Below are 27,936 nucleotides of genomic sequence, written 5' to 3'. Positions count from 1 at the left end.
TCTTTTCCAATACCTCATTCCACATCCACCACCATTAAGGACATTACTAGTAATAGACAGGACAAGCTTCAGTCCTCTGCAAGGGTATACATAATCCCTTGTGTGGCATGCAAAGAGTACGTAACCTTTATTCAGCACATGTACACACCCTCATTTACAGGCTATCTTCCTCAACCAGCGAACCAGGGGACTAAGGGTTGACGATGGGGACCCGTCGTTCAATCAGTACCCAGGTTCCAGCCAATGAGAAGATGGTTTTGGCAATCGCAGAGGTTATGTGGGTACCACTCTCCTGTCTGCCCTTGTCATTCCCATTCTAGAGCTGGTTGAAGCACGGTCTGCTCTCTAGTGGCTTCTATTCTGCCTTGCTTACCGTGGAGTGCACTAATACCTATTGTTGTACATAGTGTACATAGTGTATATACTTCTGTTCTAAATTGGTGAAGGATAATATAAGTCAAAAGTTTTTCTGCTGTGTTTATTTTGCTCCCTTTACACCCAGGATAACAGGCCTTTGGGACTCCTGGGTTGTAATACCTTGTAATGATTGCAACAAATTATACGTAGAGGAAACATCTAGAGACCTCCAAATATGTATTTCAGAACACAAGTACGCAGGCAGGTGTGACGATGCAAGGAATGTCTGTGTTCAACAGTATGCAGGCAGGTGTGACGATGCAAGGAATGTCTGTGTTCAACAGTATGCAGGCAGGTGTGACGATGCAAGGAATGTCTGTGTTCAACAGTATGCAGGCAGGTGTGACGATGCAAGGAATGTCTGTGTTCAACACCGTAATTAACACAACCATTTAATCAAGTAGAGAAACAAGACTTATCGCCAGAGAAGACAACAATAGCGAATAATTCAGGAATCATCACTTATCTGTATATCCAACAAGTTCAACCAAAACAACAACTGCTATAACATAGGTGAACCACTTGCCAAGAAACCTCTTCATCTCTATCTCACATAAGAATGGAGGAACACTGCAGAAGGTCTACTTGTCCAATCTCTCTTTAAAGCTACCCAAGGTCCTAGACTCTATCACCCTACTCGGAACATTGTCACATGCAACATTCTTCACTAGACTCAACATTCTCCACTAGACTCAACATTCTCCACTAGACTCAACATTCTCCACTAGACTCAACATTCTCCACTGGGCTCGGCATTTATTCGCTGAACTCAACGACTCTTTTCACCAGACTCAACATTCAACTGCTGAGCTCCGGCGTTACTCCGCTAGACTCGGCATTCTTCACTGAACTCGGCATTCTTCGCGGGCTCGGCATTCTCACTGAACGGCGCGTTACTCGCAGGCCTGGCATTCTCAGGCGCATTCTCCACTGAACTCAGCATTCTCCACTGAAACTCAACATTCTTTCACCAGACTTTCGGCATTCTTCACTGGGCTCGGCATTCTCCACCCAGCTCAGCGACCTGTCACCCAAACTCAACATTCTTCACTGGGCTTTCAACGATGTCTTCACTAGGCTCAACATTCTCCACTAGACTCAACATTCTCCACTGGACTCAGCATTCTCCACTGAATAACATTCTCCACTAGACTCAGCATTTCTTCACTGGGCTCGGCATTATTTACCACTTTGGACTCAGCATTCTCACTAGACTCAGCATTCTTCACTGGAGCTCAACATTCTCCACTAGACTCAACATTCCCCACTGGGCCAACATTCTCCACTAGACTCAACATTTCTCACTAGACTCACTTTGCTTGCACTAAGACTCAACATTCTCACTAGACTCAACATTCTCCCACTAGACTCAACATTCTTCACTAGACTCCAGCATTCTTCACTAGACTCAACATTCTCCACTAGACTCAGCATTCTTCACTAGACTCAACATTCTCCACTAGACTCAGCATTCCACTAGACTCCAACATTCTTCACACTAGACTCAGCATTCTTCACTAGACTCCAGCATTCTCCACTAGACTCAACATTCTCCACTAGACTCAACGTTCTTCCCCACTAGACTCAACATTCTCACTAGACTCAACATTCTCCACTAAACTCAACATTCTCCGCCCATCAACATTCTCCACTTGACTCCAATTCTCCCACTAGACTCAACATTCTCCTAGACTCAACGATACTTCACTAGACTCAACATTCTCCTGAACCAGCATTCTCCACTAGACTCAACACATTTCTCCACTAGACTCAACATTCTCACTAAGACTCAACATTCTCCACTAGACTCAACATTCTCCACTAGACTCAGCATTTCTCACTAGACTCAACATTCTCACTGAACTCAACATTCTTCCACTAGACTCAACATTCTCCACTTGACTCAACATTTCTCCACTAGACTCAACATTCTTCCACTAGACTCAGCATTTCTCCTAGACTCAACATTCTCCACCGGACTCAACATTCTCCACCGGACTCAACATTCTCCACCGGACTCAACATTCTCCACCGGACTCAACATTCTCCACCGGACTCAACATTCTCCACCGGACTCAACATTCTCCACCGGACTCAACATTCTCTTCACTAGACTCAACATTCTCCCACTAGACTCAGCATTCTCCTAGACTCAGCATTTCTCCACTGAGCTCAGCATTCTCACTAGACTCAGCATTCTCCACAGACTCCAACATTCCACTAGACTCAGCATTTCTCCACTGAACTCAACATTCTCCACTAGACTCAACATTTCTCCCACTTTAAACTCCAACATTCTCCACGCCGGCTCAGCATTCTTCACTAGACTCAGCATTCTTCACTAGACTCAGCATTTCTTCACTAGACTCAACATTCTCCACTAGACTCAACATTTCTCCACTAGACTCAACATTTCTCCACCTAGACTCAACATTTCTCACTAGACTCAGCATTTCTCCACTAGACTCAACATTCTCCCACTAGACTCAGCATTCTTCACTAGACTCTAGCATTCTCCACTAGACTCAGCATTTCTCCACTAGACTCAGCATTTCTCCACTAAGACTCAACATTCTCACTAGACTCAACATTCTCCACTAGACTCAACATTCTCACTTGACTCCAGCATTTCTCCACTAGACTCAGCATTCTCCACTAGACTCAACATTCTCATAGCTCAACATTTCTCCACTTGACTCAGCATTCTCCACTAGACTCAACATTCTCCACTAGACTCAACACATTCTCCACTAGACTCAACATTCTCCATGACTCCAGCATTCTCCACTAGACTCAGCATTTCTCCACTAGACTCCAGCATTCTCCACTAGACTCAACGATTTCTCCACTAGACTCAACATTCTCCTAGACTCAGCATTCTCCACTAGACTCAACATTTCTCCCACTGGGCTCAGCGTTGCCACTAGACTCAACATTCTCACTGAACTCAGCTTGTTCTCTAGACTCAACCATTTCTCCGCAGACTCAACGTTTCTCACTAATTCAGCATTTCTCACTAGACTCCTTATTCTCCACTTGACTCGACATTCTTTGCCTGACATCATCCTATAAATACTCACGTATCTTTCAGCCAGGTTTGTGACCTGATAAAGCACCACTGTGTGGGCGAAACGTTGTCAATAAAGGATCACATTATGCTGCTTATGTTGATTTTTACAATATTAGTTGTAATAGTAGTAATATTAGCTGTAGTAGTACTACTACACTATTACCACTACTACTACCACTACTACCACTACTACCACTGCTATATATACTTTTCTGCCGCTACCACTGCTACTTTTCTACTACCACTGCTGCCACTGCTGCCACTGCTGCCACTGCTGCCGCCCTGCCGCTGCTGCCACTGCTGCCACTGCTGCTGCTGCTGCTGCTGCTGCTGCTGCTGCCACTGCTGCTGCCACTGCTGCCACTGCTGCTGCTACTGCTGCTGCCACTGCTGCTGCTGCTGCTACTGCCACTGCTGCTGTCACTGCTGCCACTGCTGCTGTCACTGCTGCCACTGCTGCCACTTTCTCTTTTTCTGCCACTGCTGCCTGCTCTTGCTGCTGCACTGCTGCCACTGCTGCCTGCTGCTGCTGCTGCCACTGCTACTGCCACTGCTGCCACTGCTGCTGCCACTGCTGCCACTGCTGCCGCTACTGCCACTGCTGCCACTACTGCCACTGCTGCCACTGCTCTGCTGCTGCCACTGCTGCCGCTGCTACTGCCACCGCTGCCTGCTGCTGCTGCTGCTGCTGCTGCTGCTGCTGCCACTGCTGCTGCCACTGCTGCTGCTGCTGCCACTGCTGCCACTGCTGCTGCCACTGCTGCTGCTGCTGCCACTGCTGCTGCTGCTACTACTACTGCTGCTGCCACTGCTGCTGCTACTGCCACTGCACCACTGCTGCCACTGCCGCCGCTGCCACTGCTGCCACTGCACCATACTGCCACTGCCACTGCTGCTGCCACTGCTGCCACTGCTGCCACTGCCACTGCTGGTGCCACTGCACACCACTACTGCCACTGCTGCGCCACTGCTGCTGCCACTGCTGCCACTGCTGCCTGCTGCCGCTGCTGCCTGCCTGCTGCTGCTGCGCTTCTGCTGCCTGCTGCTGCTGCTGCTGCTGCTGCCACTGGTGCCACTGCTGCCTGCTGCTGCTGCTGCTGCTGCTACCACTGCTGCCTGCTGCCACTGCTGCTGCCACTGCCCACTGCCACTGCTGCTGCCACTGCTGCCTCTGCCACTGCTGCCACTACTGCCACTGCTGCCACTGCCACTACTGCCACTGCTGCCATACTGCCACTACTGCTACTGCCACTGCCGCTACTGCCACTGCTGCTGCCACTGGGCCTGCTGCCACTGCACTGCACCACTGCTGCTGCCGCTACTGCCACTGCTACTGCCTGCTGCCACTGCTGCCACTGCTGCTACTGCTGCTGCTGCCTGCTGCTGCCACTGCTGCTGCCTGCCGCTGCTGCCACTACTGCCACTGCCTGCTGCCTTGCTCTGCTGCTGCCGCTGCTGCCGCTGCTGCTGCTGCTGCCACTGCTGCTGCCACTGCTGCCACTGCTGCTGCTGCTGCCGCCTCTTGCACTCTGCCACTGCTGCCACTGCGCCGCTGCTGCCACTGCTGCTGCCTGCTGCCACTGCTGCCTGCTGCTGCCACTGCTGCCACTGCTGCCGCTGCCTTACTGCTGCCACTGCTGCTGCCTGCTGCCTGCTGCCACTGCTGCTGCCACTGCTGCCACTGCTGCCACTGCTGCTGCACTCGCTGCCACTGCTGCGCCACTGCCACTGCTGCTGCCACTGCTGCCACTGCTGCCACTGCTGCTGCCGCTCTGCCACTGCTGCCACTGCCTGCTGCTGTGCTGCTGCTGCCACTGCTGCCGCTCTGCTGCTGCCACTGCTGCTGCTACTGCTGCCACTGCTGCCTGCTGCCGCTGCTGCTGCTGCTGCTGCTGCTGCTGCCTGCCACTGCTGCCTGTGCTGCTGCTGCCACTGCCACTGCTGCCGCCACTGCTGCACTGCTGCCTGCTGCCACTGCCACTGCTGCCCTGCTGCTGCCGCTGCTGCTGCTGCCACTGCTGCCACTGCTGCGCCACTGCTGCTGCTGCGCTACTGCCACTACTGCCACTGCTGCCACTGCTGCCACTGCTGCCTGCTGCTGCCACCTGCTGCCGCCCTGCTGCCACTGCTGCCACTGCTGCGCCATGCCGCTGCTGCGCTGCTGTGCTGCTGCCTGCATGCTGCTGCCACTGCTGCCGCTACTGCCACTGCTGCACTGCTGCTGCTGCTCTTGCTACTGCCACTGCTGCCACTGCTGCCACTGCTGCCTCGCTGCCACTCTGCTGCCCACTGCTGCCACTGCTGCCACTGCTGCCACTGTACTGCCGCTGCTGCCACTGCTGCCACTCACTGCCTGCTGCTGCTGCTGCCACTGCTGCCTGCTGCCGCTGCTGCCACTTTGCTGCCTACTGCCACTGCTGCCACTGCTGCCACTGCCACTGCTGCCACTGCTGCTGCCACTGCTGCCACTGCCACCTGCTGCCACTGCTGCCACTGCTGCCACTGCCACTGCACACTGCTGCTGCCCACTGTACTGCCACTACTGCTGCCACTACTGCCACTATTACTACTGCCACTACTGCTGCCACTACTGCCACTGCTGCTACCTACTGCCCACTGCTGCCACTGCTGCCACTGCTGCCACTGCTGCCACTACTGCCACTACTGCCGCCACTGCCACTGCTGCCACTGCTGCTGCCACTACTGCCACTGCTGCCACTGCTACTACTGCCGCTGCTGCCACTGCTGCTGCCACTACTGCACTGCCACTGCTGCTGCCTGCTGCTGCCTGCTGCTTTCTGCTGCTGCTGCCACTGCTGCTGCTGCCTGCTGCTGCACTGCCTGCTGCCACTGCCACTGCCACTGCTGCTGCTGCCTGCTGCCACTGCTGCTGCCACTACTGCTGCTGCTGCCACTACTGCCTGCTGCTGCCCACTGCTGCCTGCTGCCACTGCTGCTGCCACTGCTGCCACTGCTGCTGCTGCCACTGCTGCCACTGCTGCCTGCTGCCACTGCTGCCACTGCTGCTGCTGCCACTGCTGCACTGCTGCCGCTGCTGCCGCTGCTGCCACTACTGCCACTGCTGCCACTACTGCTGCACTGCACTGCTGCCACTGCTGCTACTGCCATGCTGCTGTGCTGCTGCTGCTGCCACTGCTGCTCTTGCTCTGCCACTACTGCCTGCTGCTGCTGCCTGCCCACTGCTGCCCACTGCTGTCCACTGCTGCCCACTGCTGCCCACTGCTGCCACTGCTGCCCGCTGCTGCTGCTGCTGCACTCTGCCACTGCTGCCCACTGCTGCTGCTGCCTGCCACTGCTGCCGCTGCTGCTACTGCCACTGCTGCCACTGCACCACTGCCTGCCACTGCTGCCACTGCTGCCTGCCACTGCTGCTGCCACTACTGCCACTGCCACTGCTGCCACTGCTGCCACTGCTGCCACTGCTGCCACTGCTGCCACTGCTGCCACTGCTGCCGCCACTGCCACTGCTGCCACTGCTGCTGCCACTGCTGCCACTGCTGCCGCTGCTACTGCTGCACTGCTGCCTGCTGCCGCTGCTGCCGCTGCTGCTGCCACTGCTGCTGCTGCCACTGCACCGCTACTGCCGCTGCTGCCTGCTGCCACTGCTGCTGCTGCCGCTACTGCCACTGCTGCCACTGCTGCCACTACGCTACTACTGCCACTGCTACCACTGCCACTGCTGCCACTGCTGCCGCTACTGCCACTACTGCCACTGCTGCCGCTGCTGCCTGCTGCCGCTGCTGCTGCTGCCACTGCTGCCACTGCTGCTGCCGCTGCTGCCGCTGCTGCTGCCGCTGCTGCTGCCACTGCTGCCGCCTGCTGCCGCTGCTGCCGCTGCTGCCCTGCTGCTGCCACTGCCACTGCTGCTGCTGCCACTGCTGCCACTGCCGCTGCTGCACTGCTGCCACTGCTGCCACTGCCACTGCTGCCACTGCTGCTACTGCCTGCTGCTGCTGCCTGCTGCTGCTGCCACTGCTGCCACTGCTGCCACTGCTGCCACTGCTGCCTGCTGCCACTGCTGCACTGCTGCCTGCTGCCACTGCTGCCTGCTGCCGCTGCTGCCTGCTGCCACTGCTGCCACTGCTGCCACTGCTGCCACTGCTGCTGCCGCTGCTGCTGCCGCTACTGCCACTACTGCCACTACTGCCACTGCCACTGCTGCCTGCTGCTAAACTGCTGCCTGCCACTGCTGCTGCCACTGCTGCTGCCTGCTGCCCACTGCTGCCTGCTGCTGCCACTGCTGCTGCCACTGCTGCACTGCTGCTGCCACTGCTGCCACTGCTGCCACTGCTGCACTGCTGCCACTGCTGCCACTGCCACTGCACTGCCTGCTGCTGCCACTGCCTGCTGCCACTGCTACCACACCTGCCACTACTGCCACTACTGCCATACTGCCACTGCTGCCACTGCTGCCACTGCTGCCACTGCTGCCACTGCTGCCACTGCTGCCACTGCCACTGCTGCCACTGCTGCTGCCTCTGCCACTGCTGCCGCTGCTGCTGCTGCTGCCACTGCTGCTGCCACTGCCACTGCTGCTGCTGTTGCCGCTGCTGCTGCTGCTGCCACTGCCACTGCCACTGCCACTCCTGCTGCTGCTGCCGCTGCTGCTGCTGCTGCCACTGCTGCTATACACTGCCACTGCTACTGCCACTACTGCCGCTACTGCCACTGCTGCCACTGCTGCTGCTGCTGCCACTGCTGCCACTGCTGCCACTGCTACTGCCACTGCTGCCACTGCTGCCACTGCTGCCACTGCTGCCACTGCTGCCACTGCCACTGCTACTGCCACTGCTGCCACTGCTACTGCCACTGCCACTGCCTGCTGCCACTGCACTGCTGCTGCTGCTGCCACTGCTACTGCCGCTGTGCCCTCTGCTGCCACTGCTGCCACTGCTGCCACTGCTGCTGCTGCCGCTACTGCCACTGCTGCTACTACCTCACTGCACTACTGCCACTCTGCCACTGCCACTGCTGCCTGCTGCCACTGCTGCCACTGCTGCCGGTGCTGCCACTGCTGCCTCTGCCACTGCTGCCACTGCTGCGGTGCTGCCACTGCTGCCGCTGCTGCCTGCTGCCGCTGCTACTGCCACTGCTGCCACTGCTGCCACTGCTGCCACTGCTGCCTGCTGCCGCTGCTGCTGCTGCCACTGCTGCCACTGCTGCCACTTCACTGCTACCATACTGCCACTGCTGCTGCTACTGCCACTGCTGCCACTACTGCCACTGCTGCCACTGCTGCCACCACTGCCACTGCACCACTGCCACTACTGCCACTGCTGCCACTGCTGCTGCCTGCTGCCACTGCTGCCGCTGGTGCTGCCACTGCTGCCACTGCCTGCTGCTGCTGCTGCGGGTGCTGCCACTGCCACTGCTGCTGCTGCCGCTACTGCCACTGCCACTGCACCGCTGCTGCCACTGCTGCCGCACTGCCACTGCTGCCGCTGCTGCCTGCTGCCACTGCTGCGGTGCTGCCACTGCTGCCATACTGCCGCTGCTGCCACTGCTGCCACTGCTGCTGCCACTGCTGCCTGCTGCCACTGCTGCCACTGCTGCCACTACTGCCACTACTGCCGCTGCTACTGCCACCTGCCACTGCCACTGCTGCCGCTGCTGCCACTACTGCCACTGCACTGCCACTGCTGCCACTGCCACTCTGCCACTACTGCCACTACTGCCACTGCTGCCACTGCTGCCACTGCTGCCACTACTGCCACTGCTGCCTGCTGCCTGCTGCCACTGCTGCCACTGCTGCCACTACTACTGCCACTGCTGCCACTGCCTGCTGCCGCTACTGCCGCTGCTGCCACTGCTGCCGCTGCTGCCACTGCTGCCACTGCTGCCACTGCTGCCACTGCTGCCACTGCTGCCGCTGCTGCTGCTGCTGCCACTGCTGCCGCTGCTGCCACTGCTGCCACTGTGCCACTGCTGCCACTGCTGCCACTGCTGCCGCTGCTGCTGCTGCTGCCGCTGCTGCCACTGCTGCCGCTGCTGCCGCTGCTGCCGCTGCTGCCACTGCTGCCACTGCTGCCGCTGCTGCTGCTGCTGCCACTTCTTTGCCACTGCTGCCACTGCTGCCACTGCTGCCGGTGCTGCCACTGCTACTGCCTGCCGCTACTGCCACTGCCACTGCTGCTGCCACTCCACTACTACCACTACTACTACCACTAGTATTACATGTCACTCTGAGCCTATATATACCCTCTGTGTCCATGTACTGTTTGTAACAGCTTAATAAAGCTCCTGGTGAGCGAAACGTTGCCACAATAAAATGTCACATTAGCTGTACTTGTGGTCTTCTACCCAACAATGTCGGTTATTCTAACAACATTAATAAAAAATAACAATTATCGATTACATATCTCAATTTAGACTGGGTCAGCAGCTAGAGCACTAGATGATATGGGGGCCAGGAGCTGTGACTCGACCCCCGGGGCCAGGAGCTGTGACTCGACCCCCGGGGCCAGGAGCTGTGACTCGACCCCCGGGCCCAGGAGCTGTGACTCGACCCCCGGGGCCAGGAGCTGTGACTCGACCCCCGGGGCCAGGAGCTGTGACTCGACCCCCGGGGCCAGGAGCTGTGACTCGACCCCCGCGGCCAGGAGCTGTGACTCGACCCCCGCGGCCAGGAGCTGTGACTCGACCCCCGGGGCCAGGAGCTGTGACTCGACCCCCGGGGCCAGGAGCTGTGACTCGACCCCCGGGGCCAGGAGCTGTGACTCGACCCCCGGGGCCAGGAGCTGTGACTCGACCCCCGGGGCCAGGAGCTGTGACTCGACCCCCGGGGCCAGGAGCTGTGACTCGACCCCCGGGGCCAGGAGCTGTGACTCGACCCCCGGGGCCAGGAGCTGTGACTCGACCCCCGGGGCCAGGAGCTGTGACTCGACCCCCGGGGCCAGGAGCTGTGACTCGACCCCCGGGGCCAGGAGCTGTGACTCGACCCCCGGGGCTAGGAGCTGTGAATCGACCCCCGGGGCCAGGAGCTGTGACTCGACCCCCGGGGCCAGGAGCTGTGACTCGACCCCCGGGGCCAGGAGCTGTGAATCGACCCCCGGGGCCAGGAGCTGTGAATCGACCCCCGGGGCCAGGAGCTGTGACTCGACCCCCGGGGCCAGGAGCTGTGAATCGACCCCCGGGGCCAGGAGCTGTGAATCGACCCCCGGGGCCAGGAGCTGTGACTCGACCCCCGGGGCCAGGAGCTGTGACTCGACCCCCGGGGCCAGGAGCTGTGACTCGACCCCCGGGGCCAGGAGCTGTGACTCGACCCCCGGGGCTAGGAGCTGTGAATCGACCCCCGGGGCCAGGAGCTGTGACTCGACCCCCGGGGCCAGGAGCTGTGACTCGACCCCCGGGGCCAGGAGCTGTGAATCGACCCCCGGGGCCAGGAGCTGTGAATCGACCCACGGTGCGAGGAGCTGTGAATCGACCCCCGGGGCCAGGAGCTGTGACTCGACCCCCGGGGCCAGGAGCTGTGACTCGACCCCCGGGGCCAGGAGCTGTGACTCGACCCCCGGGGCCAGGAGCTGTGACTCGACCCCCGGGGCCAGGAGCTGTGACTCGACCCCCGGAGCCAGGAGCTGTGTCTCGACCCCCGGGGCTAGGAGCTGTGAGTCGACCCCCGGGGCCAGGAGCTGTGACTCGACCCCCGGGGCCAGGAGCTGTGACTCGACCCCCGGGGCCAGGAGCTGTGACTCGACCCCCGGGGCCAGGAGCTGTGACTCGACCCCCGGGGCTAGGAGCTGTGAAACGACCCCCCGGGCCAGTAGCTGTGACTCGACCCCGGGGGCCAGGAGCTGTGACTCGACCCCCGGGGCCAGGAGCTGTGAATCGACCCCCGGGGCCAGGAGCTGTGAATCGACCCCCGGGGCCAGGAGCTGTGAATCGACCCCCGGGGCCAGGAGCTGTGACTCGACCCCCGGGGCCAGGAGCTGTGACTCGACCCCCGGGGCCAGGAGCTGGGACTCGACCCCCGGGGCCAGGGGCGGTGACTCGAGCCCCGGGGCCAGGAGCTGTGACTCGACCCCCGGGGCCAGGAGCTGTGACTCGACCCCCGGGGCTAGGAGCTGTGAATCGACCCCCGGGGCCAGGAGCTGTGACTCGACCCCCGGGGCCAGGAGCTGTGACTCGACCCCCGGGGCCAGGAGCTGTGACTCGACCCCCGGGGCCAGGAGCTGTGACTCGACCCCCGGGGCCAGGAGCTGTGACTCGACCCCCGGGGCCAGGAGCTGTGACTCGACCCCCGGGGCGAGGAGCTGTGAATCGACCCCCGGGGCCAGGAGCTGTGACTCGACCCCCGGGGCCAGGAGCTGTGACTCGACCCCCGGGGCCATGAGCTGTGAATCGACCCCCGGGGCTAGGAGCTGTGAATCGACCCCCGGGGCCAGGAGCTGTGACTCGACCCCCGGGGCCAGGAGCTGTGACTCGACCCCCGGGGCCAGGAGCTGTGAATCGACCCCCGGGGCCAGGAGCTGTGTATCGACCCCCGGGGCCAGGAGCTGTGAATCGACCCCCGGGGCCAGGAGCTGTGAATCGACCCCCGGGGCCAGGAGCTGTGACTCGACCCCCGGGGCCAGGAGCTGTGAATCGACCCCCGGGGCCAGGAGCTGTGACTCGACCCCCGGGGCCAGGAGCTGTGACTCGACCCCCGGGGCCAGGAGCTGTGACTCGACCCCCGGGGCCAGGAGCTGTGACTCGACCCCCGGGGCCAGGAGCTGTGACTCGACCCCCGGGGCCAGGAGCTGTGACTCGACCCCCGGGGCCCGGAGCTGTGACTCGACCCCCGGGGCCAGGAGCTGTGACTCGACCCCCGGGGCTAGGAGCTGTGAATCGACCCCCGGGGCCAGGAGCTGTGACTCGACCCCCGGGGCCAGGAGCTGTGACTCGACCCCCGGGGCCAGGAGCTGTGAATCGACCCCCGGGGCCAGGAGCTGTGAATCGACCCCCGGGGCCAGGAGCTGTGACTCGACCCCCGGGGCCAGGAGCTGTGAATCGACCCCCGGGGCCAGGAGCTGTGAATCGACCCCCGGGGCCAGGAGCTGTGACTCGACCCCCGGGGCCAGGAGCTGTGACTCGACCCCCGGGGCCAGGAGCTGTGACTCGACCCCCGGGGCCAGGAGCTGTGACTCGACCCCCGGGGCTAGGAGCTGTGAATCGACCCCCGGGGCCAGGAGCTGTGACTCGACCCCCGGGGCCAGGAGCTGTGACTCGACCCCCGGGGCCAGGAGCTGTGAATCGACCCCCGGGGCCAGGAGCTGTGAATCGACCCCCGGGGCCAGGAGCTGTGAATCGACCCCCGGGGCCAGGAGCTGTGACTCGACCCCCGGGGCCAGGAGCTGTGACTCGACCCCCGGGGCCAGGAGCTGTGACTCGACCCCCGGGGCCAGGAGCTGTGACTCGACCCCCGGGGCCAGGAGCTGTGACTCGACCCCCGGGGCCAGGAGCTGTGACTCGACCCCCGGGGCTCGGAGCTGTGACTCGACCCCCGGGGCCCGGAGCTGTGACTCGACCCCCGGGGCCAGGAGCTGTGACTCGACCCCCGGGGCCAGGAGCTGTGACTCGACCCCCGGGGCCAGGAGCTGTGACTCGACCCCCGGGGCTAGGAGCTGTGAATCGACCCCCGGGGCCAGGAGCTGTGACTCGACCCCCGGGGCCAGGAGCTGTGACTCGACCCCCGGGGCCAGGAGCTGTGAATCGACCCCCGGGGCCAGGAGCTGTGAATCGACCCCCGGGGCCAGGAGCTGTGAATCGACCCCCGGGGCCAGGAGCTGTGACTCGACCCCCGGGGCCAGGAGCTGTGACTCGACCCCCGGGGCCAGGAGCTGTGACTCGACCCCCGGGGCCAGGAGCTGTGACTCGACCCCCGGGGCCAGGAGCTGTGACTCGACCCCCGGGGCCAGGAGCTGTGACTCGACCCCCGGGGCTAGGAGCTGTGAATCGACCCCCGGGGCCAGGAGCTGTGACTCGACCCCCGGGGCCAGGAGCTGTGACTCGACCCCCGGGGCCAGGAGCTGTGACTCGACCCCCGGGGCCAGGAGCTGTGACTCGACCCCCGGGGCCAGGAGCTGTGACTCGACCCCCGGGGCCAGGAGCTGTGACTCGACCCCCGGGGCTAGGAGCTGTGAATCGACCCCCGGGGCCAGGAGCTGTGACTCGACCCCCGGGGCCAGGAGCTGTGACTCGACCCCCGGGGCCATGAGCTGTGAATCGACCCCCGGGGCTAGGAGCTGTGAATCGACCCCCGGGGCCAGGAGCTGTGACTCGACCCCCGGGGCCAGGAGCTGTGACTCGACCCCCGGGGCCAGGAGCTGTGAATCGACCCCCGGGGCCAGGAGCTGTGAATCGACCCCCGGGGCCAGGAGCTGTGAATCGACCCCCGGGGCCAGGAGCTGTGAATCGACCCCCGGGGCCAGGAGCTGTGACTCGACCCCCGGGGCCAGGAGCTGTGAATCGACCCCCGGGGCCAGGAGCTGTGACTCGACCCCCGGGGCCAGGAGCTGTGACTCGACCCCCGGGGCCAGGAGCTGTGAATCGACCCCCGGGGCCAGGAGCTGTGACTCGACCCCCGGGGCCAGGAGCTGTGACTCGACCCCCGGGGCCAGGAGCTGTGAATCGACCCCCGGGGCCAGGAGCTGTGACTCGACCCCCGGGGCCAGGAGCTGTGACTCGACCCCCGGGGCCAGGAGCTGTGAATCGACCCCCGGGGCCAGGAGCTGTGAATCGACCCCCGGGGCCAGGAGCTGTGAATCGACCCCCGGGGCCAGGAGCTGTGAATCGACCCCCGGGGCCAGGAGCTGTGACTCGACCCCCGGGGCTAGGAGCTGTGACTCGACCCCCGGGGCCAGGAGCTGTGACTCGACCCCCGGGGCCAGGAGCTGTGACTCGACCCCCGGGGCCAGGAGCTGTGACTCGACCCCCGGGGCCAGGAGCTGTGAATCGACCCCCGGGGCCAGGAGCTGTGACTCGACCCCCGGGGCCAGGAGCTGTGACTCGACCCCCGGGGCCAGGAGCTGTGAATCGACCCCCGGGGCCCGGAGCTGTGACTCGACCCCCGGGGCCAGGAGCTGTGAATCGACCCCCGGGGCCAGGAGCTGTGACTCGACCCCCGGGGCCAGGAGCTGTGACTCGACCCCCGGGGCCAGGAGCTGTGACTCGACCCCCGGGGCCAGGAGCTGTCAATCGACCCCCGGGGCCAGGAGCTGTGACTCGACCCCCGGGGCCAGGAGCTGTGACTCGACCCCCGGGGCCTGTAGCTGTGAATCGACCCCCGGGGCCAGGAGCTGTGAATCGACCCCCGGGGCCAGGAGCTGTGACTCGACCCCCGGGGCCAGGAGCTGTGACTCGACCCCCGGGGCCCGGAGCTGTGAATCGACCCCCGGGGCCAGGAGCAGTGAATCGACCCCCGGGGCCAGGAGCTGTGAATCGACCCCCGGGGCCAGGAGCTGTGACTCGACCCCCGGGGCCAGGAGCTGTGACTCGACCCCCGGGGCCAGGAGCTGTGAATCGACCCCCGGGGCCAGGAGCTGTGAATCGACCCCCGGGGCCAGGAGCTGTGAATCGACCCCCGGGGCCAGGAGCTGTGACTCGACCCCCGGGGCCAGGAGCTGTGACGCGACCCCCGGGGCCAGGAGCTGTGAATCGACCCCCGGGGCCAGGAGCTGTGAATCGACCCCCGGGGCCAGGAGCTGTGACTCGACCCCCGGGGCCAGGAGCTGTGACTCGACCCCCGGGGCCAGGAGCTGTGAATCGACCCCCGGGGCCAGGAGCTGTGAATCGACCCCCGGGGCCAGGAGCTGTGAATCGACCCCCGGGGCCAGGAGCTGTGACTCGACCCCCGGGGCCAGGAGCTGTGACTCGACCCCCGGGGCCAGGAGCTGTGACTCGACCCCCGGGGCCAGGAGCTGTGAATCGACCCCCGGGGCCAGGAGCTGTGACTCGACCCCCGGGGCCAGGAGCTGTGACTCGACCCCCGGGGCCAGGAGCTGTGAATCGACCCCCGGGGCCAGGAGCTGTGAATCGACCCCCGGGGCCAGGAGCTGTGAATCGACCCCCGGGGCCAGGAGCTGTGAATCGACCCCCGGGGCCAGGAGCTGTGACTCGACCCCCGGGGCGAGGAGCTGTGACTCGACCCCCGGGGCCAGGAGCTGTGACTCGACCCCCGGGGCCAGGAGCTGTGAATCGACCCCCGGGGCCAGGAGCTGTGACTCGACCCCCGGGGCCAGGAGCTGTGACTCGACCCCCGGGGCCAGGAGCTGTGACTCGACCCCCGGGGCTAGGAGCTGTGAATCGACCCCCGGGGCCAGGAGCTGTGACTCGACCCCCGGGGCCAGGAGCTGTGAATCGACCCCCGGGGCCAGGAGCTGTGACTCGACCCCCGGGGCCAGGAGCTGTGACTCGACCCCCGGGGCCAGGAGCTGTGAATCGACCCCCGGGGCCAGGAGCTGTGAATCGACCCCCGGGGCCAGGAGCTGTGACTCGACCCCCGGGGCCAGGAGCTGTGAATCGACCCCCGGGGCCAGGAGCTGTGACTCGACCCCCGGGGCCAGGAGCTGTGAATCGACCCCCGGGGCCAGGAGCTGTGACTCGAGCCCCGGGGCCAGGAGCTGTGACTCGCGCCCCGGGGCCAGGAGCTGTGAATCGACCCCCGGGGCCAGGAGCTGTGACTCGACCCCCGGGGCCAGGAGCTGTGAATCGACCCCCGGGGCCAGGAGCTGTGACTCGACCCCCGGGGCCAGGAGCTGTGACTCGACCCCCGGGGCCAGGAGCTGTGAATCGACCCCCGGGGCCAGGAGCTGTGACTCGACCCCCGGGGCCAGGAGCTGTGAATCGACCCCCGGGGCCAGGAGCTGTGACTCGACCCCCGGGGCCAGGAGCTGTGACTCGACCCCCGGGGCCAGGAGCTGTGAATCGACCCCCGGGGCCAGGAGCTGTGACTCGACCCCCGGGGCCAGGAGCTGTGACTCGACCCCCGGGGCCAGGAGCTGTGACTCGACCATATCAACTACAAACAGACCACAACAGGATTTATTACACTAATAATACAGTGTATCCTGCTTACCCAGTTGCTGCTGCTTACACTAGGTACCACAAGTACCTAGTACCAGGTCCTAGTAACAGCACTAGTAGTGGTACCAGTGCTGTTAGTAATACCACACAGGTACCACTACCACCACTAACAGCACTGCTGGTAGTACCAGATCCTAATAACAGCACTGGTGGTAGTACCAGGTACTAATAACAGCACTGCTGGTAGTACCAGGTACTAATAACAGCACTGGTGGTAGTACCAGGTACTAATAACAGCACTGGTGGTAGTACCAGGTACTAATAACAGCACTGGTGGTAGTACCAGGTACTAATAAGAGCACTGGTGGTAGTACCAGGTACAAATAAGAGCACTGGTGGTAGTACCAGGTACTAATAAGAGCACTGGTGGTAGTACCAGGTACTAATAACAGCACTTGTGGTAGTACCAGGTACTAATAACAGCAATGGTGGTAGTACCAGGTACTAATAAGAGCACTGGTGGTAGTACCAGGTACTAATAAGAGCACTGGTGGTAGTACCAGGTACAAATAAGAGCACTGGTGGTAGTACCAGGTACTAATAAGAGCACTGGTGGTAGTACCAGGTACTAATAAGAGCACTGGTGGTAGTACCAGGTACTAATAAGAGCACTGGTGGTAGTACCAGGTACAAATAAGAGCACTGGTGGTAGTACCAGGTACTAATAGCACTGGTGGTAGTACCAGGTACTAATAACAGCACTGGTGGTAGTACCAGGTACTAATAACAGCAATGGTGGTAGTACCAGGTACTAATAAGAGCACTGGTGGTAGTACTAGGTACTAATAAGAGCACTGGTGGTAGTACCAGGTACAAATAAGAGCACTGGTGGTAGTACCAGGTACTAATAAGAGCAATGGTGGTAGTACCAGGTACTAATAAGAGCACTGGTGGTAGTACCAGGTACTAATAAGAGCACTGGTGGTAGTACCAGGTACTAATAAGAGCACTGGTGGTAGTACCAGGTACTACAGCACTGGTGGTAGTACCAGGTACTACATCACTGCTGGTAGTACCACATCCTAATAACCACTGGTGGTAGTACCAGGTACTAATAAGAGCACTGGTGGTAGTACCAGGTACTAATAAGAGCACTGGTGGTAGTACCAGGTACTAATAAGAGCACTGGTGGTAGTACCAGGTACTAATGAGAGCACTGGTGGTAGTACCAGGTACTAATAAGAGCACTGGTGGTAGTACCAGGTACTAATAACAGCACTGGTGGTAGTACCAGGTACTAATAACAACACTGGTGGTAGTACCAGGTACTAATAAGAGCACTGGTAGTAGTACCAGGTACTAATAAGAGCACTGGTGGTAGTACCAGGTACTACAGCACTGGTGGTAGTACCAGGTACTAATAAGAGCACTGGTGGTAGTACCAGGTACTAATGAGAGCACTGGTGGTAGTACCAGGTACTAATAAGAGCACTGGTAGTAGTACCAGGTACTAATAAGAGCACTGGTGGTAGTACCAGGTACTACAGCACTGGTGGTAGTACCAGGTACTACATCACTGCTCGTAGTACCAGATCCTAATAACCACTGGTGGTAGTACCAGGTACTACATCACTGCTGGTAGTACCATATCCTAATAACCACTGGTGGTAGTACCAGGTACTAATAAGAGCACTGGTGGTAGTACCAGGTACTAATAAGAGCACTGGTGGTAGTACCAGGTACTAATAAGAGCACTGGTGGTAGTACCAGGTACTAATAAGAGCACTGGTGGTAGTACCAGGTACTACAGCACTGGTGGTAGTACCAGGAACTAATAAGAGCACTGGTGGTAGTACCAGGTACTAATAAGAGCACTGGTGGTAGTACCAGGTACTAATAACAGCACTGGTGGTAGTACCAGGTACTAATAAGAGCAATGGTGGTAGTACCAGGTACTAATAAGAGCACTTGTGGTAGTACCAGGTACTAATAAGAACACTGGTGGTAGTACCAGGTACTAATAAGAGCACTGGTGGTAGTACCAGGTACTAATAAGAGCACTGGTGGTAGTACCAGGTACTAATAAGAGCACTGGTGGTAGTACCAGGTACTAATAAGAGCACTGGTGGTAGTACCAGGTACTAATAACAGCACTGGTGGTAGTATCAGGTACTAACAACAGCACTGGTGGTAGTACCAGGTACTAATAACAGCACTGGTGGTAGTACCAGGTACTAATAAGAGCACTGGTGGTAGTACCAGGTACTACAGCACTGGTGGTAGTACCAGGTACTACATCACTGCTGGTAGTACCAGATCCTAATAACCACTGGTGGTAGTACCAGGTACTAATAAGAGCACTGGTGGTAGTACCAGGTACTAATAAGAGCACTGGTGGTAGTACCAGGTACTAATAAGAGCACTGGTGGTAGTACCAGGTACTAATAAGAGCACTGGTGGTAGTACCAGGTACTACAGCACTGGTGGTAGTACCAGGAACTAATAAGAGCACTGGTGGTAGTACCAGGTACTAATAAGAGCACTGGTGGTAGTACCAGGTACTAATAACAGCACTGGTGGTAGTACCAGGTACTAATAAGAGCAATGGTGGTAGTACCAGGTACTAATAAGAGCACTTGTGGTAGTACCAGGTACTAATAAGAACACTGGTGGTAGTACCAGGTACTAATAAGAGCACTGGTGGTAGTACCAGGTACTAATAAGAGCACTGGTGGTAGTACCAGGTACTAATAAGAGCACTGGTGGTAGTACCAGGTACTAATAAGAGCACTGGTGGTAGTACCAGGTACTAATAACAGCACTGGTGGTAGTATCAGGTACTAACAACAGCACTGGTGGTAGTACCAGGTACTAATAAGAGCACTGGTGGTAGTACCAGGTACTACAGCACTGGTGGTAGTACCAGGTACTACATCACTGCTGGTAGTACCAGATCCTAATAACCACTGGTGGTAGTACCAGGTACTAATAAGAGCACTGGTGGTAGTACCAGGTACTATTAAGAGCACTGGTGGTAGTACCAGGTACTAATAAGAGCACTGTTGGTAGTACCAGGTACTAATAAGAGCACTGGTGGTAGTACCAGGTACTAATAAGAGCACTGGTGGTAGTACCAGGTACTAATAAGAGCACTGGTGGTAGTACCAGGTACTACAGCACTGGTGGTAGTACCAGGTACTAATAAGAGCACTGGTGGTAGTACCAGGTACTAATAAGAGCACTGGTGGTAGTACCAGGTACTAATAACAGCACTGGTGGTAGTACCAGGTACTAATAAGAGCACTGGTGGTAGTACCAGGTACTAATAAGAGCACTGGTGGTAGTACCAGGTACTAACAACAGCACTGGTGGTAGTACCAGGTACTAATAACAGCACTGGTGTTAGTACCAGGTACTAATAACAGCACTGGTGGTAGTACCAGGTACTAATAACAGCACTGGTGGTAGTAGCAGGTCCTAATAACAGCACTGGTGGTAGTACCAGGTACTACAGCACTGGTAGTAGTACCAGGTACTAATAACAGCAAGAAATAGTGCCCCACAGTTATACAGACACATCCTGTGATCCTGCATTAGTTATCACCTGAAGATTCTCAAGTGGCTTGAAGTTAGGAGAATTTCTCTGCTAGTTTAGATTCTTACACCACAAACTACCAAGAATGTCAGTTTTTTCCTGGACAGCATGGAGCAACATCATGCTGGAAAATGTATTTGTCCGTTGTTCGTTCAATAACAAGCCACCCAGGGACGACCTTATACATCAACATGTTAGAGACACAACCAGAGTGAGAGAGGATGAACAAGCAAGGCTGGAACTCATGTTCACCTTGAGTAGTTCACACACTGACAATGTTCGGAAGTTTCCTTGAGGTTGGTGTTTTGGTGGTTGTTGAATGTGTCCGTTGTGAAGACGTTCACCTTTGTACTGTATCACTACCACTGATCTGTACCAGGTACTTCACTATCACTGATCTGTACCCAGGTACTTCACTACCACTGATCTGTACCCAGGTACTTCACTACCACTGATCTGTACCCAGGTACTTCACTACCACTGATCTGTACCCAGGTACTTCACTACCACTGATCTGTACCCAGGTACTTCACTACCACTGATCTGTACCCAGGTACTTCACTACCACTGATCTGTACCCAGGTACTTCACTACCACTGATCTGTACCCAGGTACTTCACTACCACTGATCTGTACCATGTACTTCACTACCACTGATCTGTACCCAGGTACTTCACTACCACTGATCTGTACTCAGGTACTTCACTACCACTGATCTGTACCCAGGTACTTCACTACCACTGATCTGTACTCAGGTACTTCACTACCACTGATCTGTACCAGGTACTTCACTACCACTGATCTGTACCAGGTACTTCACTACCACTGATCTGTACCAGGTACTTCACTACCACTGATCTGTACCCAGGTACTTCACTACCACTGATCTGTACTCAGGTACTTCACTACCACTGATCTGTACCCAGGTACTTCACTACCACTGATCTGTACCCAGGTACTTCACTACCACTGATCTGTACCATGTACTTCACTACCACTGATCTGTACCATGTACTTCACTACCACTGATCTGTACCCAGGTACTTCACTACCACTGATCTGTACCAGGTACTTCACTACCACTGATCTGTACCATGTACTTCACTACCACTGATCTGTACCAGGTACTTCACTACCACTGATCTGTACCAGGTACTTCACTACCACTGATCTGTACCAGGTACTTCACTACCACTGATCTGTACCAGGTACTTCACTACCACTGATCTGTACCATGTACTTCACTACCACTGATCTGTACCCAGGTACTTCACTACCACTGATCTGTACCCAGGTACTTCACTACCACTGATCTGTACCCAGGTACTTCACTACCACTGATCTGTACCCAGGTACTTCACTATCACTGATCTGTACCAGGTACTTCACTACCACTGATCTGTACCATGTACTTCACTACCACTGATCTGTACCAGGTACTTCACTACCACTGATCTGTACCATGTACTTCACTACCACTGATCTGTACCAGGTACTTCACTACCACTGATCTGTACCATGTACTTCACTACCACTGATCTGTACCATGTACTTCACTACCACTGATCTGTACCAGGTACTTCACTGCCACTGATCTGTACCCAGGTACTTCACTACCACTGATCTGTACCATGTACTTCACTACCACTGATCTGTACCAGGTACTTCACTACCACTGATCTGTACCAGGTACTTCACTACCACTGATCTGTACCAGGTACTTCACTACCACTGATCTGTACCATGTACTTCACTACCACTGATCTGTACCCAGGTACTTCACTACCACTGATCTGTACCCAGGTACTTCACTACCACTGATCTGTACCCAGGTACTTCACTACCACTGATCTGTACCCAGGTACTTCACTACCACTGATCTGTACCATGTACTTCACTACCACTGATCTGTACCCAGGTACTTCACTACCACTGATCTGTACCCAGGTACTTCACTACCACTGATCTGTACCCAGGTACTTCACTACCACTGATCTGTACCCAGGTACTTCACTACCACTGATCTGTACCATGTACTTCACTGGAATATACCTGGAGGGTATTCCAGGGATCAACGCCCCCATGATCCTGTCCATGACAGGCCTCCCGGTGTAGCAGGACTTGATCAACCAGTCTGTTACTGCTGGTCGCATGTAAACCAACATAGGAACCACTGCCCGGCTGGTTAGGTACTTTAGGTACTGATTTGTGTCTGTCCAGTTCCCTCTTGAAGACAGCCAGGAGGTCTTGAAGACAGCCAGGAGGTCTTGAAGACAACCAGGGGGTCTTGAAGACAACCAGGAGGTCTTGAAGACAACCAGGAGGTCTAGAAGACAACCAGGGGGTCTTGAAGACAACCAGGAGGTCTTGAAGACAGCCAGGAGGTCTTGAAGACAACCAGGAGGTCTTGAAGACAACCAGGAGGTCTTGAAGACAGCCAGGAGGTCTTGAAGACAACCAGGAGGTCTAGAAGACAACCAGGGGGTCTTGAAGACAACCAGGAGGTCTTGAAGACAGCCAGGAGGTCTTGAAGACAACCAGGAGGTCTTGAAGACAACCAGGAGGTCTTGAAGACAGCCAGGAGGTCTTGAAGACAACCAGGGGGTCTTGAAGACAACCAGGAGGTCTTGAAGACAGCCAGGAGGTCTTGAAGACAGCCAGGAGGTCTTGAAGACAGCCAGGAGGTCTTGAAGACAACCAGGGGGTCTTGAAGACAACCAGGAGGTCTTGAAGACAACCAGGGGGTTTTGAAGACAACCAGGTGTCTTGAAGACAACCAGGGGCTTTTGAAGACAAGCAGGAGGTCTAGAAGACAACCAGGAGGTCTTGAACACAACCAGGGAGTCTTGAAGACAACCAGGGGGTTTTAAAGACAACCAGGAGGTCTAGAAGACAACCAGGGGGTCTTGAAGACAACCAGGAGGTCTTGAAGACAACCAGGAGGTCTTGAAGACAGCCAGGAGGTCTTGAAGACAACCAGGAGGTCTTGAAGACAACCAGGAGGTCTTGAAGACAGCGAGGAGGTCTTGAAGACAACCAGGGGGTCTTGAAGACAACCAGGAGGTCTTGAAGACAGCCAGGAGATCTTGAAGACAACCAGGAGGTCTTGAAGACAACCAGGAGGTCTTGAAGACAGCCAGGAGGTCTTGAAGACAACCAGGGGGTCTTGAAGACAACCAGGAGGTCTTGAAGACAGCCAGGAGGTCTTGAAGACAACCAGGAGGTCTTGAAGACAACCAGGAGGTCTTGAAGACAACCAGGAGGTCTTGAAGACAACCAGGAGGTCTTGAAGACAGCCAGGAGGTCTTGAAGACAACCAGGAGGTCTTGAAGACAACCAGGAGGTCTTGAAGACAGCCAGGAGGTCTTGAAGACAACCAGGAGGTCTTGAAGACAACCAGGGGGTTTTGAAGACAACCAGGTGTCTTGAAGACAACCAGGGGGTTTTGAAGACAACCAGGAGGTCTAGAAGACAACCAGGAGGTCTTGAACACAACCAGGGAGTCTTGAAGACAACCAGGGGGTTTTAAAGACAACCAGGAGGTCTAGAAGACAACCAGGAGGTCTTGAACACAACCAGGGAGTCTTGAAGACAACCAGGGGGTCTAGAAGACAACCAGGAGGTCTAGAAGACAACCAGGAGGTCTTGAAGACAACCAGGAGGTCTTGAAGACAACCAGGAGGTCTAGAAGACAACCAGGGGGTTTTGAAGACAACCAGGGAGTCTTGAAGACAACCAGGGGGTCTAGAAGACAACCAGTGGGTCTTGACAACCAGGGGGTCTTGAAGACAAGCAGGGAGTCTTGAAGGCAACGAGGGAGTCTTGAAGACAACCAGGGGGTCTTGAAGACAACCAGGGAGTCTTGAAGACAACTAGGGAGTCTTGAAGACAACCAGGGGGTCTTGGAGACAACCAGGGGGTCTTGACAACCAGGGGGTCTTGAAGACAAGCAGGGGGTCTTGAAGACAAGCAGGGAGTCTTGAAGGCAACCAGGGGGTCTTGAAGACAAGCAGGGAGTCTTGAAGGCAACGAGGGAGTCTTGAAGGCAACAAGGGAGTCTTGAAGACAATCAGGGGGTCTTGAAGACAATCAGGGGGTCTTGAAGGCAACCAGGGGGTCTTGAAGACAACCAGGGGGTCTTGAAGACAACCAGGGGGTCTTGAAGACAACGAGGGAGTCTTGAAGATAACCAGGGGGGTCTTGAAGACAATCAGGGGGTCTTGAAGACAATCAGGGGGTCTTGAAGACAATCAGGGGGTGTAGAAGACAACCAGATTGTTACTGCTGGTCACACATAAATCAACATAGGAATCATAGCCTGGCTGGTCAGGTACTGACTTTAGATGTCTGTCCAGCTCCCACTGCAGCTGTTTTCTGAATACCAATCAATAATTTCCTTTTGGGTTTTCTAGCAGTTTATTCATCTTCAAGGAGCCATCATTGGATAGTTAAAGATCCAACATTTACACCAGCTGAAGCAAAATCTCTCTAGATCTTTGCTGGTTTTCTTGGGATCCTTCACACTATTTCTGATGATAACCTGTCATTGTGAGGTGTTGCCTTTCATTTTCTTCCACACCTTCGTCGACACAGCGCTCCACAATCACCAGTTTAGTCAACTCTCATCAGACTCCCACCACAAGTTGACTTTACTGGGCTGAATTTACCAAGGATCTGATACTCAAACCAGCATGTTGTCCACCATCTACATCACTAGCACGCCTCATAGATGTAACATCCACCATGAATTTCAACAACAGTCATGACCTGAACGGGAGAATTTCCTGGAGAAGGAGTGGCAACATTGGACGTGTTTCCTTACACCGGGTGTCTATGTTCATCCATCAGTAAAATGGGTACCTGGGTGTTAGTGGACTGGTGTGGGTCGCATCCTGGGACAAAACTGACCTAATTTGCCCAAAATGCTCTACTTAACAAGGGACTTTCTACATAGTAGTATGGCATTGATGTCAGCTATGGTCTGTATACCTTGTACATGTACTGGTAGTAAATAAAGATATTATTATTATTATTATTATTATTATTATTATTATTATTATTATAAACCACATTTGCTCATGGAGTGCGCTTGCAAAAAATAGCCTAACAGAACAACAGCTGTTGTAGCACTGACGATAGCCACAGTGTTACAACGGCTGGAAGGATGCTAGATAACATTAACAAACTCTTAGGAAAACTAAAAGACCCCAAAATACACTAATTAACCCGGAGACATTATGAAATAATCACGAAATTTACTCCTTAATTTGCATACTACTTATAGTAGTATGCAAATAAATTTGCATACCAATGTAACTACCTTCACCTACCTTCTTTAGCCTCAGTAGATGCTGAGGGCAGCTGAGATTCACCCATTGTAACCTAATTACGTTCCACAGGTGATGCTAGGAGTTCAGAACACATAGGTGCCACAGTACCTAGGTAGATAGTGAGGTAAGAAGGTACACACAGCACCTAGGTAGGTGCACACAGCACCTAGGTAGGTACACAGCACCTAGGTAGGTACACAGCACCTAGGTAGGTACACACAGCACCTAGGTAGGTACACAGCACCTAGGTAGGTACACACAGCACCTAGGTAGGTACACACAACACCTAGGTAGGTACACACAGCACCTAGGTAGGTACACACAGCACCTAGGTAGGTACACACAGCACCTAGATAGGTACACACAGCACCTAGGTAGGTACACACAGCACCTAGGTAGGTACACACAGCACCGAGATAGGTACACACAGCACCTAGGTAGGTACACAGCACCTAGCTACCTTCTCACACAAGGTGCCACACTGTACTGACCTTGTTATCCATCTCAGGGGATATATACTCACTGTAGTATGATCTGCCAACTATATACACTGTGTATATCTCCGTATATACAATGTGTATGTTCCTGCATATACGCTGTGTACATCCCTGCATATACACTGTATGAACATTAAAATGGTATAAAATACCGACAGGTTGTTAGGTAAGACACATATGCAACAGTTAGGTATCTTTATTATGAAACGTTTCGCCTACACAGTAGGCTTCTTCAGAAGCCTACTGTGCTTCTGAAGCTACCCAAGGTCCTAACCTCTATCACCCCACTGGGAAGACTGTTCCACGCATCTACAACTCTGTTAGAAAACCAGTACTTACCTATGTCCTTTCTAAATCTAAATTTATCCAACTTCTGAAGAAGCCTACTGTGTAGGCGAAACGTTTCATAATAAAGATACCTAACTGTTGCATATGTGTCTTACCTAACAACCTGTCGGTATTTTATACCATTTTAATGTTCAATCTGTCAGACACTGCAACACAAGGGTATCTTGGTACAGACCTGCAATCAACTTCGACAACTTCCACTAGTGAGAGCGGCTGGATTTGAGAGGGACCTGACCTCTCAACATCTGAGTTCTTACCTCTCCTAGTGGCCTACGTCTCACCTCTTGGCGCTATATAAGCTCCATCCTGTCACTTCTTCTCCATATTGTTTCATACTATGGAACAATGCTCTTCTCCAGACTGAGGGACTGACCACCTCAAAACTTTAAGGGTGATGGACTGATTACATCGTCTTCAAGTATCTTCTGCTTCTATCAACTTTTCTGTACTTGACTGAAGAAGCCTACTGTGTAGGCGAAACGTTTCATAATAAAGATACCTAACTGTTGCATATGTCTTACCTAACATATACACTGTATGTCACTGTATATACAGTGTATGCCTCTGTATATACAGTGTATATCTCTGTATATACACTGTATATCCCTGTATATACACAGTATATATATATATATATATATATATATATATATATATATATATATATATATATATATATATATATATATATATATATATATAAATATATATATATATATATATATATATATATATATATATATATATATATATATATATATATATATATATATATATATATATATATATATATATATATATATATCCCTGTATATACAATGTGAGGTGTGTATATCTCAGTGTATATATACTAATAGACATAACATATATCAAAGTATATAAACTGATAGATGTGTATATGTCAGAGAGAGACAGAGATCAACATCGATAGATAGATAGATTGACTAGAACCATGTCTACAAACAATTAACTAGAAATCTGACCTACAAAAGGACGGCCTCCTGTTTAACTTGTTACTTCTGTTGTTCTGTTGTTCCTCCTGTTGCTAGTACTTCACTTGTTGCTGTGTCAGCAGGAACTATGTGAAAAGCTGTCAGCGCTGACGATGAACACGGGATGAAACACTGCATCTGGACGAGAATAATGTCGTCAGCCCAGCTATCAGCACTGTACATACCAGCTAGCATCACCTGTAACTACCAGCTATCAGCACTGTACATACCAGCTAGCATCACCTGTAACTACCAGCTATCAGCACTGTACATACCAGCTAGCATCACCTGTAACTAGCAGCTATCAGCACTGTACATACCAGCTAGCATCACCTGTAACTAGCAGCTATCAGCACTGTACATACCAGCTAGCATCACCTGTAACTAGCAGCTATCAGCACTACATACCAGCTAGCATCACCTGTAACTAGCAGCTATCAGCACTGTACATACCAGCTAGCATCACCTGTAACTAGCAGCTATCAGCACTACATACCAGCTAGCATCACCTGTAACTACCAGCTATCAGCACTGTACATACCAGCTAGCATCACCTGTAACTAGAAGCTATCAGCACTGTACATACCAGCTAGCATCACCTGTAACTACCAGCTATCAGCACTACATACCAGGTAGCATCACCTGTAACTAGCAGCTATCAGCACTG

At 55.8% G+C, this 27,936-nt stretch overlaps 1 protein-coding gene across 1 annotated transcript in view; it reads right to left on the bottom strand.

Annotated features, from left to right (window-relative positions):
• The window catches only part of LOC128706617 (sodium-independent sulfate anion transporter), an 83,261-nt gene that overhangs the window by 52,649 nt on the left and 2,676 nt on the right, over positions 1-27,936 (bottom strand). The window contains exons 2-3 of the mRNA XM_070092878.1: positions 27,261-27,407; positions 25,433-25,540 (exon numbers count right to left, since the gene is read on the bottom strand). Coding sequence (XP_069948979.1) covers positions 25,433-25,478 — 46 coding nt within the window. The 5' untranslated portion in view covers positions 25,479-25,540; positions 27,261-27,407. The remainder of the gene's footprint in view (positions 1-25,432; positions 25,541-27,260; positions 27,408-27,936) is intronic.

This window comes from Cherax quadricarinatus, chromosome 3 (genome assembly GCF_038502225.1).
Source record: "Cherax quadricarinatus isolate ZL_2023a chromosome 3, ASM3850222v1, whole genome shotgun sequence".
Classification (NCBI taxonomy): Eukaryota; Metazoa; Arthropoda; class Malacostraca; order Decapoda; family Parastacidae; genus Cherax; species Cherax quadricarinatus.
The sequence above is the reverse complement of the archived record's forward strand: the minus strand, read 5'-3'. Positions and strand labels throughout refer to the sequence as shown.